Source organism: Rousettus aegyptiacus, unplaced genomic scaffold, assembly GCF_014176215.1.
Source record: "Rousettus aegyptiacus isolate mRouAeg1 unplaced genomic scaffold, mRouAeg1.p scaffold_m13_p_8, whole genome shotgun sequence".
NCBI classification, from domain to species: domain Eukaryota; kingdom Metazoa; phylum Chordata; class Mammalia; order Chiroptera; family Pteropodidae; genus Rousettus; species Rousettus aegyptiacus.
Genome location: NW_023416311.1, coordinates 28925214 through 28940880, shown reverse-complemented (window position 1 = coordinate 28940880; position 15667 = coordinate 28925214). Strand labels below are relative to the sequence as shown.

The 15667-nt window shown below is 42.4% G+C and overlaps 1 protein-coding gene and 1 non-coding gene across 2 annotated transcripts; both read left to right on the top strand.

Annotated features, from left to right (window-relative positions):
* Positions 1–286: 286 nt before the first annotated feature.
* On the top strand, positions 287–11136 carry MUC17 (mucin 17, cell surface associated). The gene is made up of 11 exons (XM_036225909.1): positions 287–320; positions 417–605; positions 1115–1245; positions 1615–1673; positions 3880–4031; positions 4505–4570; positions 4659–4821; positions 5877–6038; positions 6217–6314; positions 9672–9751; positions 11049–11136. The coding sequence occupies exons 1-11, from the start codon at positions 287–289 to the stop codon at positions 11088–11090; spliced, it is 1176 nt and encodes a 391-aa protein (XP_036081802.1). The 3' UTR covers positions 11091–11136.
* Positions 11137–12812: 1676 nt separating this feature from the next.
* Positions 12813–12886, top strand: TRNAA-UGC. The gene has a single exon. It is a non-coding gene; the product is annotated as a tRNA-Ala (tRNA).
* The last annotated feature ends 2781 nt before the right edge of the window (positions 12887–15667 follow it).

Genomic DNA, 15667 nt, shown 5'->3' with positions numbered 1-15667 from the left:
CAAGCTTTGAAGGGATAAGTAAATGCTTATTCCCAAGCTTGGTGGATGCCAGATGGGTCAAGTTCCCCTGGGTTCTCTGTCTCTGTCTCCCTTTTTCTCATCCACAGTCCTAACTGTGTTGCCCCAACCTCTCACAACACCAGATTTCTCTTTCCTTGCTTTTTGGGGCTAAAGTAAATCATGCTGGAAATAGAACCCACGACCAGGTCAAGTCTGCTTCCACATGGAAACTTGGACAAGTCTTTTAGCCTCTCACCACCTCATTTCTCTCATCTGTAAAGGAGGGATGATACTAACTGTCCTGCTCAATCCAAGGTCTCGTGAGAATATAAAATTAGACTATGTCTGTGAAAATGTTGCAAACTATAAAGTGCTGTGCAAATATGCGTGATTGAGCGGGGACTTGTCCCTTTCAGTGACCTGCTTCAATGGAGGGACATGGAATGGAAAAACCTGTGAATGCCTCTCTGGCTTTGGAGGAGATCGGTGCCAGCACCGGACCCCAGTATGCCAGAATGGAGGCTCCTGGGATGGGATCAAGTGTTTGTGCACCAACCTCTATCAGGGGCCGAAGTGCGAGGAAGTGGTGTCGAGCATTGAGATGAGTAAGTAAGACTACATGGCCCTCCCTTCCCAACACCTGGGCCCAGCCTCCATGCTGGGCACCCATTCAAGCTCCTTCTTGGCTAGGAATATGAGCTCTTCCAGGGGCAACCATTTTACCTAGTGGTAAGAATATTAAAACATTAAAAATGAATAAATCAAGAAGGTATAGTTTTGGAACAAAACACAAATTTAGTATAGAATTTTACCATAATATTCAGTTAAAATACATAATTATATGATGGAGCAGAATACAAAAAGTATATAGAGCTCCCTAATGAAGTATAAGATCCGAGGTCCCTTGGGCTCCATCCCAAAGCCGTGAGGAATACAATGTATCCGCATCTCTCCAGAGGCACTCTGGTGAGACTTGAATGGAGATTGGGGGTAGGGGGACCCAGGCCACTCCCCTGCCCAGCCCAGGGCACCGTTGCTGGAGGTGTTGGTCTTGTTGGTATGAGTTCTGGGGGTGCTGCCTTCAGTAAGTGGTGCTGTTGCCTCAACCCTTCAGGTCCTCCGCCAAAGATTGTTTCTGCCCAGGTGAAACTGACTGTGACAGTGACCAGTGAGAGTTTCAGCAAAGAGCTTCAAAACCGGTCTTCTCCACAGTTCCAGAAGTTCAATGAGACATTCACAAAACAGGTAGCCCTGGAAGAGCAAGTCCCCATGGCCACTCAGTTCTTCCCAGGGAGGAGTCTCCAAGGGTTAAGAAAGCAGATGAGGGCCATGTTAGGGTTGTGTGAATTTTTCAGCTCACCATTTCCTCAGGGCTTGCTAGGGGGAGAGGGGAAAGATAAAACAGGGTTCCACTTGAGGGTTCCCAAGGGTCCCAGGAGGTAGGACTGCTCTCTGAGAAGGGACTACTCTGAACAGTGTGCCACTGTCAGCTGGGGGTGGGAACTGGGCAATCCCAAAGATCCATCCTCTGCCCTCCTGAGATTCTACATAAAAGCCTGGCAGCCCCCCAGGTGGGGGTCTCTGGAATAACACAGTGGCCTCCTTACTTTTCAGATGGACGAAGTTTATTACGGAATCCCTGAGTATCGAGGGGTCAACATTATAAGACTGACGTGAGTATCCAGGACTCCCAGGAAGGAATCTTTGGAGTGGAAGCAATAGCTATAATTATGAAGACAATAGTAACTATGCTCCTTATATTAGTCTGCTAGGGCTGTCGTAACAAAATATCCAGGCTGGGCAGCTTAAACAACAGAAATTTATTTCTCTTGATTCTGGAGGCTGGAAGATCAAGATCAAGGTGTCGGCAGGCTTGGTTTCTTCTGAAGTCTCTCTCCTTGGATTGCAGACAACTGCCTTCTCACTGTGACCTTGCATGGCCTTTCCTCTGTGCATGTACATCCCTGGTGTGTCTTCTTGTGACCAAATTCCCTCTTCTTATAAGGACACAGGTCAAATTGTATTAGGGTCCTAATGACCTCGTTTTAACCTAATCACCTTTGTAAAGACCCTATCCCCAAATACAGACACATTTTGAGGTACCGAGGGGTTAGGGCTTCAACATATGAATTTGAGGGAACACAATTCAGCCCATTACACCCTCCAACAATTAGTTTCACATACATTTCCCAGTTGAAAGCTCATAACCATCCTGTGGGTGAGGCCAATAGGGCTATTCCCATTGTGTAGGTGAAGAAACTTAGAGAGACGTAGTGAGTTGCCTGAAGGGTCATTTATAGAGTGGTAGAGCCAAGATACCTACACACTAGAACACCTGGAGGTTGCAGTTTGTGCAGAAGACACCCCATTAGTCTTCATTGATGAAGCCGAATAACTTAGCTTGCAAAGGAAACTCCCAAGAAATGTGTCCCAGTCCACAACTGTCCTGTATTCACTTTTGCTCACCTAGGATAGAATTCTGCCCCCACAGAATCATTACATTGTTATTGACTCCAACTTCATGAACTCCTTTAAATGGTGCTGGCCAATGGGGCTCACAAGGGTATCTCCACCTCCTCTGGATCAGGAGGAAGATACCCTTTCTCATGATTTACAGAGTCACCATTGATAATTTTCAAAAGAAACTTATAACCAATAGGGAAAAAATTGCACAAAAAGTACAGAAAAAAATTCTTTACCAGCCTTCATTTTTTTCCTCCCTTATTTCTAGTATGAAATTGCTTTCTCACAAGAAAAGCCACCCCATGTAAAACCATGTGAGGTTAACTAACCCCCCTCCAGGGATACATGAACAATAGGTGCTGGGGAAGGCTCAGAACAGGGCAGTGCATGTCTGCTCTTCAGTAGCTCAGCTTCCCTGGAAGACTACAGCATTTTTTCTCCCTGACTTGAAAACTCCCCTCAAGGACTGGCGTGTGTTGACCCCATAGGGGTCTCTCTTTTGCTTCTGTGGTTTGGGGAGGGCTCTTCAGGGCCAGTCTTCAACCTTTTTCTCTATTTCTGCCTCTATTTCTCAGGCAAGAGAGGGAGACCAGTTTCTGTGGGTGAGGCACTGAGCCGGCACTGAGTGTGTTCTTTATGGTCCTGCCTGAAGATCTCGCCTGAAGGCATCCAGGGTTTTCATCTCCACCTCCTCCAGTACATAGGTGGAGAGCTGGGCTCTGAGGGCTCTGGAAAAGCACACAGCATGAAAGTCATTCTTGCTCAGAATGTCAGGGACTGGAAGCTAAGGAAAAAGAAAGGAGGCAAAGGGAATCTGTGAGCATGTTGAGGCTTCTTCTAACTCCTCAAAAGAGAGTAAGGAGAGATTTAGAGTAGAATTTTAACCTTTTTTGGTGTCAGGGACTCCTTTAAGAATTGACAGAAACTTGTGAGAGTAGAAAAAATGTACATATGCACCTTTAAATTTTTGCATGTAGTCTTAAAAAGCTCACAGACCTCTTGTAGCCAACTGACCATGTAACAATTCATGAATCCAGTCCCTGGTGCAACCTCCTCCCCCTAAAGACAACTTGTCAGCAGCTGCCCAGTCTCCTGCTTAAATACATCTAGTAACGTCTTAAGAATGATCTCTTCCATGGTGCCATCCCTCTGTCCATCTTCGTCCCTGATCTTTCCCTCAGGCTTCCACTTTGTAGAAGATCTTAGGCGCAGGTGATATGAGTTCTACGGTGACATGCCCAGCACTGTGCCTAGAATGAAGCCTTTATCCAGTAGACATTGGGTTTCCATTTTCGACCTTCATCCCCTAGCTCTGCCTTCCCGTGGGGGCAGAGAGGGCAAAGCCTGCCTGGGAAAGTGTGAGCACCCTTTACCACCTGGGAGGGTGTCCAAAGATATCTTTTCCCCTCTCCTCAGTTCTGGCAGTGTGGTGGTGGAGCATGATGTCATCCTGAGCACCGCGTTCACCCCAGGATACAAGGAAACTTTCAAGAAGGTCATTAAGGAGGTGGAGGAAAAAATCATGAATGTAACCCGAGAGCAAATAATAAGAAATTATACTTGTGAAGGTAAATTCCTAGGCTTCTCGAGAGGGGCATGAGGGGACCTTCAAAGAATCTTTAAGCTGTGTCATGTCTGAGGTGGGGGAGGGGAGAAAAACAGATGTGGGGGGAGCAGGAGAACACTGATAGCTCAGGAAGCAGTCCCAAAGCTCGTCACTCTAATGCGCAGATGCCAAGATGCTCTGAAAGGAAGATGCAGAAGCATCCTGAATCTGTAGGAAAATGAGGATGAGCCGCTTATTACTAAATGTAGATGTTTCTCAATACAATGAGCAGTATGGGGATCTTGGCCAAGGCAGGTATAGGAGAAGAACACTTGGAGAGCCATGGTTTTGGAGAGCTGGATGGAAGACTGGCATTCCTCTTTGCAGGGACTTGGTTTCCACCACCCCACACACAGCCCCATGCCCTCCCCCCACACACACCTGAGCCTCCCTACTGAACAAGCTTTTCAGGGGCTTTATGTGTCTCCTTCACAGATTTACTATGCTTCAACTCAACTGCCACCGAGGTGCAAAACATTTGGATTACATACGACCCTGAAGGTAAGTGACCCAAGAAGTCCTGGGGCAGGGAGGCTGGTAGACAGTGCTTCCAGCCTCCTAATCATGGCATGTCTCTGTGCCTCCTCAGAGGAATGCCGGGAGAAGGCTGGGAAAGACTTTGCTGAGTACTTCTTTGTGCAGTACAAGGACCAGAGACCATACTGCATCACTCGCTGCATGCCTGGATTCAATACCTCCATGAACTGCAACTTTGGGACATGCAAGCTGGAACGCAGTGGCCCTCGATGCTAGTGAGTGTCCTGCCACCTTGCCCTAGCCCAGCAGCTCTCCTCTCTGCCCTCTGTGGGGACCCCACTTCCTTAAGACTTTACTAGAGGTCAAGATCATGGAGTAGGTCCTGAACTTTTCTGAATGCAGCCATCCACAAAGGACATGCATGGCCAGAGCCCCAAGGCTAGATCCAGAATGGGCTAAGAATAGTTCAGTAGCTGCCCTCCTTTCCCTGGGGTTTGTGTCAAGCAAGGCTGAGAATAGTGTCAAGCCCTGAAGAAGCAGAAGGAAGGGACCCAGCCTCAGGAATCTCTCAGTCAGACAAAGTGGGCAGAGCATTGTTCCCAGGGAGAGGCCAACATCTCCTGCTTGTGAAATGGGGATAGAAGATCTCATGCCTACATGGGGAGAATGAAAAGCCTATAAAAGCCGAGTTATGGGAGTACAAAAGCAAAAAAAAAAAAAAAGGCGTTACCTACTGAAACTAAACCAAAGAGAGACTAGCTGGAGCACCAGGTATTAGGGAAGAAGGCACACATATGCAAAGGCCTGAGTAATTATCCTGGGAAGGCTTCCTGGAAAGGGAGTTTGTATGATTTCGAGGGGAGGAAAGAAACAAGGTTTAGAAAAGGCATCTCTAGGGAGGAGGAGTTCCTTAAGAGGTAGAGTGCATGCTCTGGGTCAGGCATGGAGTTATTCTTACTAATAAAGAGGGAAGCTGAAAATGAGAATAGTTAATGTGTGGGTAAGAGTCTCTATTGGGTTCTCAAGCTCCTGGGTACAGCCCAGGGAAGCTCCAGAGTTGGGCCAAATGTTCTAGGTCTTGGGTTCTGAAACCTAAAGACCTAAAGCTGGGTATTGGGTCTATTCAAGGCCCACCCATAGAAGTTAGACTTTGTCTCTGTTCATCCCCTTGAGACTTCTTGCTCTGCACGCAAGCAATCTCTTCTTCACCTTCTTCTCATTAGGCACCCAAAGGGTCAGGGCCAGTTCTGAGGCTAAGGGACTGCAGGCATTGGCTGGCCTTGACTCTAGATGGCTCCCTCTCCCTAACCACTCTTTTTCTCCATCTCAGCTGCCTGGTCACAGATACTGACTGGTACAGTGGGGAAACCTGTGAGGTCAGAATCAAGAAGAGCCTGGTTTATGGACTCCTGGGGACAGTGGGTGCAGTGGTGCTGGTCGTCCTCATCATCCTCCTGGTGTTCTTGTTCCTCTCCAGGAGAGAGGTGAAAAGGTGAGCCACTGCCACCACCTCTTCCTTGTCTGATCTTGAATCATTCCATCCTTGTCTTTAATTATTCCACCCTCTGAGTAGACAGTGGGGGAGCTGAAAGCAGGGACAAAGTCAATCCCCAGGTCCTTGTATTCATTCTCCACACATAATGGGGTCTCTCTGGTGTTTCTGTCAACAGGCAAAAGTCCAAAGTGGCTCAGTTGTACAAGTGGCATGAAGAGGGTGGTGAACCGGCCCCTGGGACCTTTCAAAACATTGGCTTTGACATCCGTGAAGGTATTAGAAATCCTCAGTGGACTTGACATATCTCAAAGTGTGGAGACACACATAGGAGGCATGTGGGGGGAGGGCTTGAAGGGGCAAAGAGGAAAAGCATTTTCATCTCCAAAATCTTTGGTTCGACATCTGCAACCACCGCTGGCCCTGCAAGTCCCTGGATGGGGCACAAGCATGGGCACAGCATAACTAGACCATGACGGGGCAGGACAGAGGGTGTCACCATTTATCTGATGATCATAGATTTCTCCAGAGCACAAAACTATGCCTATGTAAAAACACATAAATGCCTAGGAGACTGTGAGCTCATTAACAGGTGGGTTATGGATCATAAAGTGATTAACTATAGATTATGTTAACTTAAATGTACACGTTAAAATGTCTAGAAAGCAAATCATTAAATTATAAAAAAGGAAAAAAAATGAAAGGAGAACATTTTTAAAAGTTTTCTTTAAATTCTAAAGAAGGGGAAATTGGAATGAGGAAAACATTTTAATCAATCCACAAAAAGACAAGAAAGAGGAAGCAAAAGAAGAAAGAGCACAAAATAGCACAAAACAAAATAGAAAATAATCCAACTATATCAATAACTACAATAAATATAAGTGAGATAAACACTCCAAATAGAGGAGTGGATTTTAAAAAACATATTCATTTTGGATGAAAGGCACATAAAAAATAGAAGGAGAGAAAGGATGAAAACAAAAGTATGGAAAAAAGCAGAATAGAGAAATACTAATCAAAAAGCCATTGTTCTATGTATTACTATACTCTTTGTGGGCAAATAAAACTTACAGATTTAGTAGAGATAAAAATAATTGATATCTACTGGGGAATAGTTTACTTTGTTAAGAATATATAACAAGTGTAACTTGTGTGCCCTATTCAAAATACATAAAGCAAAAATTGACAAAACTATAAGAAAAAATTGATGAATCCACCAACATGGTGGAAGATTTTTTTTAAAACTTCTCTTAGTAATTTATTGATCAAGCAGGCAGAAAAAAATCATCAAGGATATAGAACTTTCATACAAAATAAATAACAACTTTAATATAAAAATTGTCATAGACAGACTGGATTCAATAACTGGAGAGTATACATTTATTACAAAACCATATGGAAAACTTGTAAGAATCACCAAACACAAAAACAGAAAATGTCTCAAAAAATTAAAAAAAAAACTTTAAATCGGACTATGTTATCTGACCACAATGCAAGAGAGTTAGAAAACAATAACAAAAATATTTCTAGAAAACAGAAACAAAAATCTATACCTTTGGAAAATTTTTTTAAGTTTGTAAATAACTCATGGACCAAATAAGAAATCATAATGGAAGTTAGAAAATATTTGGATCTGAATGATAATAAAAATACTTGGTATCAAAATATGTGGGGTGCATTACAGCTGTACTCAGAAGGAAACATAGATCCTTAAAACACTTGTATTGGTGAAAAAAAGAAAAATTGGAACTTGTCGGGCTAACTTTTCAACTTAGGAAGTTGGGAAAAGAAGAACAAAATAACTTCAAAGAATGCAGATATAAAAAATATGTTTAAAGAAGATAAGAGCAGAAATCAACAAATGAGAAAGTAGAAATGCAATAAAAAGAGTCAACAAATGAAAAGTTAGTTATATGAAAATAATGAAATTGTCTAATTTCCACTTACAATCAATGAAGAGAAAAAGGTGAAGATACAAATAGTATCAGGAATGAGTAAGGAAGCATCACTATGATTGCAGCAGCTATTTAAAAGATGAGACTATTATGAACATCTTCCAACCAAAAAAATCTATAAACTTAGGCAAATCTCTAAAAATCAGAATAGTCCTAAAACTTTTTTTTTTTAAATGAATCAGGGTCAGATGATTTTACAAGTGAATTCTACCAAACAGTCACAGAGCAGAGACTGATACAAACTCATTCAGAGACTGGTAAAAAAGGGAAATTCTCTCCCATTCATGTTATGAGCCCACCATAAATGTACAGAATCAGACAAAGACAGTACAAGAAAGTAAATTTAAAGACGAAACCATCTTGTGCACATAGATACAAAGATCCTAAACAGAAAATTATCATGCCAAAGCCAGCAGTTATAAAAATCACAATGTTGAATTTATTCTAGAAAACAGAGTTAGCACAAGATTAGAAAATCTATTCATAAATTCACCACATTAGCAGAACAAAAATAAAAATATGATCACCTCAATGGATACAAAATAAAACATTTAATAAATATCCATAACTGCTCATCATACAAACTTATCCAATTAGGAATAGAATTTCCATTTCCTGGTAAAAGTATCCACACAAAAATCCAAAAAACCATTCTTAGTGATAAAACATTAAAAATCATTCAATTAAACCAGGGGTTGGGAAACTTTTCTACAAACGGTCTGATAGTATATTTGGGCTTTGTGGGCTATATGATCTCTGTCATGGTTACTCAACTCTTGTTGATGAAGCATGAAAACAGACATTGACAATATATAAATGAATGAATGAGTATGGTTGTGTTCCAATAAAACTTTTTCAACTACTTTTAAAAAATCTTAGCTTGTGGGCCATATAAAAATATGTGGCAGGCTGGATTTGCCTTGCAGGCAGTAGTTTGCCAACCCTTGCACTGAACCAGGGCAAGTTACAGATGCCTTCTATCATTAATTCAATTAATCATTGTCCTAATCAGTATAATAAAAAAATAAAGTATTTAAAGATTGGAAAGAAAGACATAAAATCCATCATCTACTGATGATGTGATTGTCTTACATAAAACCCAAAATAATGTTAAATCACTAAAATTAATAGAATTTAGCAAAGTTGCCAGATATAAGATCAATTTTTACAAGGTCAATTGTATTTCTATGCACGGCAGCAAATAGATAACTTAATTTGAAAATACCCTCCATACAGTACCTAGAAATATATCTAGCAAAAGATGTTTAAGATTTTTCAGTGGAAAATGATAAAACTTAATTTAAAAACAATATAAAAGCCCTAGATGAAAGAAAAGCCATATCTTCATATATTGGGAAAGTCAATATCTTAAAGCCATCAAAGGGTGCCCCAGTCCAGGCCAAACCTTAATGGACTTCATGAACTTGAGAAGCTGCTTGCAAAGCACTTACGGTTTTTCTTTGTTGAATTTTTAAATGTGATTTTTCACATTTTCTGAGAAGCAATCAAACCATTTGTCTAGGTCAGACAATTTAGGCAGCCTCTCATATTTGCAATAGTTTTCAGTCTCCTGGGAAGTGGGGATGCACCCCTCACCCTGCACTGGTTGGGATTAGAGGGAGAAATGAGAGCTTGTCTTCCTAGTCATCTGCTTCTGTGGGTTTTTTTCTCTGTCTAGAAAAAGAGGACCTCACGCAACTGGACTCCATCTATAGTAACTTCCAGCCCTCCCTGGACCACATAGACTCTAACACAAAGGTAAGAATAGCCTGCATGAGAGTCTCACCTCCCCTTTCCCTGAGACCCCATCCCCCTTCCTACCATGAGAGGATCTTCAGGAAAGCAGTCATGTTTATGTTTTGTTAGTCAAGGTGATCATCCAGGCCTACACTACTGGGAAATAGATACAATTCAGGGTTGCAGTAGGTGGGGAAGAAGGAGAGATAAGCAGCATTGTGGAATCTACCTTTCCTAGACCTCTGAAGCTTCAGGCTTAGAGGTTTGCTTCTGCACTTTTAAGTATGTCTTTAGTGACCAATTTATTTAGTTATTTCAGTTTTCAAACACACATACAAGTCAAAATGATAGTGCAGTATATATCTATATACCTCATCTAGATCAACAATATTTAACATGTTGCCATAAATATAATGTATATACACATCAATTTTTGCTGAACCATTTGGAAGTCAGTTTCAAACATTATGACACTTAGTTGCTAAATACATCAGTACATACCTCAAAATACTATTATTACATCCAATAACTTGATAATAATTTTACAATATCAACCAATATCCACTTTCCAATTAACTCAAGAACATCTCTTATTATTAGTTTCTTAAATGTGAATACTACAAATTTCACTCACTGACTTCTGTTGTATTTCTTTGATCTTTTAACCTACAACAGGCTCCTACATTTAAAAAATATATTGGTTTTTTAGGAGTCTCAGATGGTTGCCTTAAAGGTTGTCTCACATTCTAGATTTGTCTAATTATTTCTTCATGGTGTGATTTAACTTGTCCTTCAATCATCTGTATTTTCTATACACTGGAAATTAGGTCTAGAGGTTTGATTATGCCCAGCTTAACCATTTTTTGTTAAGTATACACCATAGATAATGGTGTTGTATCACCTCAAGAGGCACACAATGTCTGGTTGTCCCACTATGATTGAGACCAGGATAGGTCACTTTGGTAAGGGGCGGCCACTCCTTTATTACCACTTTAACTTTATTTTAACAGGATGGATATTTGAGAGAAAAAGAAATACCCTCAAAGTATTCACATCTCACAAGAAGCGTGGTTGGCTTCAGGCAACTATGTTCTCTAGAGAGAATCTTTTTGTAAAGATGAAATTCCTAACCAGGACCCCTTTAAACATACCTAACTCAGGAGTAGGGTATGGTAGAGGGACACAGTTGATTTGTACTAGACTCCAAGTAATAGAATAAGTTCTAAGATGAGTGCTTCCCCTGTCCCAAAACTCTTATGCTTCCAAATTCCAGGTTCCTGATGAGCCAACCTTCAACTGGTTTTGTCTCTTTTTCCAGGTCAAAATTCAGAGGCCTGAGGTGATGATGACATCGGTTTAAGGCAAAGACAATTTCATATAGACCTGTAGAGTTTGGGAATGAGGAGACCTCAGTTCAGCTGAGCTTGGCAGAACATTTCCCCCATTGAGAGCATTCCACAGCAACCTGATGAGAAATAAGGAGGAAGAGGAAAGAGACCACAGTTCTGAGCATCTCTAAGATGGAAACACCATGGGAGCTCTTATGGTCTTGTCATAATCTCAGCTTGTCCCTCCTGTTTATTCTGGGGATGTTCGTGCAACTGCGTGCCCACCTTCAGCACCAAGGACAGCATCCTAATCAACAGGTTTACAGCGGTGATGGATCCAACACTGGATTGCACTTTACGTTACACAAAATGCTCTTGTAAGGTTTATTGCATGCCCCCTTCATCAAAAACACGTTTTTTTAATACACAGCATTTTGATTTGAGTATATAGAATTGTAAATATTTTTAAAGTTCTTATTTTTATCTACAGATTCTGCTTTTTTGTTAGTCAATATAATCATATGTATTTCTAATAACTAAAAACAGCAAAAGCAATTTCATTAAATTTCTCATGGTTCCCATACCATTCCCTAGTCAACACCCTGTACAAGCTCCTGTTTCTTACCTGTTAGGTTTTCTCCTCCTCTCCTTCAGGATGTAGGGTCTGGTGAATTTGGCCTCCAGATGACAAAAGAGAAATCTGCAGCCAGAAATAGTGCCATCCCCTGACCTTCCTTGGCATCACTTGCTGGCCACTGAGGATGCCATGAAGCAGGACCCACACACAATTATTTGTTCACATGACACAGGGACTCGCTTCCTTCTGACAGAGAATCAAATTTTCCTTCTGGAAATGGGCTCCATTTTATTTCCATAGATCTGAAATGATGGAGCTTTGGGTTCTATTTCCAGCTTTCCCATTAACTCCATGGATTAAATTTGGGAAAATTATATTTGACCATTTGGACTCAGTCTTGCCTTCTACTGAAAAAGGACTGGGTTGTTTTTAAAGTTCCCCTCATCACTATCATTTTTAACATTTTTAAAATGCTTTATTACTATTCCTGCCATGCAGCTTGGGATTCATTTTGTTCTGCAAGGTCTCATCCACAGGCCAACCCCTTAAACCTTAACCTAAGAAACAGCCTAGGCTCTGCTGCCCCCTCACGGACACTTAGAACATCTGCAGGCACCGTTCAGTTTCTCAGAGCCCTTCCCTTCTGGCCTTCACTATTAGAGATCTTTAGCCTTCACTTGGTTCATTCCATATTTGCCTTCAAAACTCCAGTTCCTAAAACTGTGTTGTCTTAGTCTGATCAGTCTTCTATAACAGAATGCCACAGTCTGGGTGGCTTATAAACAACAGGCATTTCTCATAGTTCTAGAACCTGGGAAGTCCAAGATCACAGTGTTGACAGATTTGGTGAGCCCCTGCTTCCTGGTTCACAGACAGCTATTTTTATTTCTGTCCTCACATGGTGAAAAGGGCAAGGGAACTCTCTTAGGTGTCTTTTATAAGGGCAATAATCTCATTCAGGAGGGCTCAGCCCTTATGACCTAATAACCTCCCCCAAAGGCCCTACCTACAAACACCATCACACTCAGGATTAGGTTTCAACATATTATTTTGGTGGAACACAAATGTTTAGTCTATAGCATGGGCTAAATATAGGTATCTTCACTTAAGAAGTACTTCCCACAGGCTCAGGCATCATTGGCCATGGGAGGGGCATTTAAAAGGGCTGTAGAAGGGTGGCTCCATAGTGTAGTGGTTAGTATGTCTGCTTTGCATGCAGAAGGTCCTGGGTTCACACCCCCAGTGGAGCCATGGACCATGCCCCAGTTGTGCCAGGCCCGGGGTACATGCCCCAAGTCTATGGAAGGGGACACCCCGCCTTCAGAGATCCAGTTCTTAAGGGGAAACAGCAACATCCATGGGTCAGGGTTGGAAGTGTGTGTGTGTTGGGGGGGTGAGGATATTAAAGAGGGGAAAAATAAATAAATAAAAATAGAAGGGCTGTAGACCTCACATCTGGTCTAAAACTTCATTACCCACCCTAGCTTCTTCCTGCTCACTCTCACATCTGCTCCATGGAGAGGCAGTGTGGCTAAATGCAGAGCTGGCTCAGGTCCAACACTGGGGTCAGTTACCCAGCTACCTGGGTGAGTTTAGGAAAGTAACTGTTCTCTGGACCTCAGTTCCTTCAGTTGTGAATATTGAGTGACCACTCACCTGTGCCAAGCACTATTCTAAGTGTTGTATTATTTTAACTCACTTATTTATTCCTTACAACACTGTGGAGTAGAAACTATCATCATACCCTTTATACAGATAAGGGAATTGAGGCAGAGACATCCAGTAACTTGGCCAAGATCATGCAGTCAGTGGGTATAAAGCTGGGACTATAAATCAGGGAGTCCCCAGTCATGTCAGTGTTCCTGATCATCAGTTATGTGCCCTCCCTATGGGGCTGCTATGGGATTAACTGGGCGAATACATGTAAAGTCCTTGGGGAAAAGCCTGGCACATAGAAACTTCTAGAAAGAAAGAAAGAAAGAAAGAAAGAAAGAAAGAAAGAAAGAAAGAAAGAAAGAAAGAAAGAAAGAAAACATTAGTTATTGTTACGTCAACTTTCTTTCTCACAATTCTCTCTCCACAGCCCTTCTCTCTTAAGTCTCTTTTATTTTTCTTCTCCAACACTAGAAGAGTGATGGGTTGGACTGGAGGCTAGATGAAAGGAAGGCCCTGTCACTTTGTAGAAACAGAGAAATCTAAATGCTCAGAGATGCACAAAGAAGTCTGGAGGTGGATTCATCAAGGCACAGAGAAGACGGTCTGGCTAGGGCTTAAAGGAAAAGAGGGATTTGGAAACCATGACTCCAGGATCACCTCTGACCACCTGCGTCACCCTCAGTTGTGCAATTCCTTGTGCTGTGGCTTTTCCTTCAGTGCTGCTCCTGCCTGGAGCCCGGGTCTGTTTAGGGCCATCACCTCTGGCTCAGCTCATTGCCTTGTCTGCTTCATGGCTGCTCTCCCTGTGGTCTGCCACCTTGTCAATTATTCCTTTCTGCCACAACCACTGGATCCTTCCTAATTATGATGTCCACCTGCTCCAAAACGCTGATGCCTCTACCCTCTTATTAAAGCAAGATCTGCAATCCTCAAAGTGGTCTTTGAGGATCCCGGAACTGGGGTCCACCTTCCCTCCTGGTTCCATCTCTCCCTCATCTCTCCATTGCGTGGTCTGCCGAAATGCCACCCTTTCCCCTCAGCTGCTTCTTCAGCCCACACCTTCCTCTCTAGAACCTGACTCATTCTGCAACAAAATTCCACTTCTTCCAGGAAGCTCTCTCTGATATAACCCTTCACAATTAATCTCTGTCATCTATGTCTCTCTGTCTTAATCGACTCAGGTAGGCTGCCATAACAAAATACCATACACTGGGTGTTTTGAACTACAGATGTTTATTTTCTCACAGTTCTGGAGGCTAGAAGTCCAAGATTAGGGTGCCGGCAAGACTGTATTCTGGTGAGGGCTCTCTTCCTGGCCTGCAGATGGCCACTCTCTCACTGTGTTATCACATGACTGCTTTATTTTATTTTATTTTGCACACACATGAGTTAGGGTGGGGGGTGGAGCAAGCTCTCTGGTGTCTCTTCTTAGAAGGACACTAATCCTGTCATACCAGAATCTCACCCTTATGATCTCACCTAACTTCCAAAAGCTCTGTCTCCAAATGCCATCACATTGCGCGTTAGGGCTTCAACTTGTGACTTTGAGGGGGAACATAAACATTTATGCCAGAGCACTCCTTAACACAGTTATATATACTTCTTATATCACATTCATAATTTTCCCTACATATCTATCCCCACAGGATGAGCATGGGGCTCTTTTCCCTTCTGTATCCCTACAGCGCCTAACACAGTGCCTTGTGCATAGAAGATGCTATTAATGCTCGTTAAATTTAATTGAATCAAGACTCATTGCCACAGCTTTTAAAAGCATCCCATCCTTCTCTGGCCTTTTTGGCTTGTGTTATACATCATAATGGAACTCTTACTTTTTCTCTAATTGCTTCATACATGCTTATCTCCTATCCGGTGGAAGCACCCTGTTCTGGGGCCACAGAATCTAGTGCAGGGCATGCATGGACGCTTGTATATTCTGGCTTCCTCTTTTCTTCATTTCTCTCACAGCCAAGCCCCTCTCTCTCTCTCTCTCTCTCTCTCTCTCTCTCTCTCTCTCTCTCTCTCTCTCAGATCAAGACCAAAAAAATGCTCAGCAGAACTTCTTTCTCCATCCCAGGAGGCCCTGGGTTTTGGAGTAAATATGGCATCTGACCTTCCTCCTTTTCCTTCTCTGGGTCTGTTCATGTCACTTACAGTTAGTTACCCAGAGACCCTGGAGATGGGGCTGGAAGTTCAAGCACCATTTCCTAGTGATGAACTAAGACTGATGTCACTAGCCAGCCCTCACAGTGTATAGAGACAAGGAGAATAATTTTCCAAAGTAGCCTCTAAAATTCAGCTCTCTTGCAGACAGATTAGAACATAGTCTTTTGGAAAATAGTAAGGGTCTTAGTGTTTAGAACTCCAGAGATTTGA

Bases quoted from the DNA above. Each gene is read 5' to 3' on its own strand.
- MUC17 (XM_036225909.1), top strand. From the start codon at position 287: ATGATACTAACTGTCCTGCTCAATCCAAGGTCTC. The intron at 1,674-3,879 runs GTGAGTATCCAG...CCCTCTCCTCAG, and splicing joins GTCAACATTATAAGACTGAC to TTCTGGCAGTGTGGTGGTGG. The intron at 6,315-9,671 runs GTATTAGAAATC...TTCTCTGTCTAG, and splicing joins TGGCTTTGACATCCGTGAAG to AAAAAGAGGACCTCACGCAA.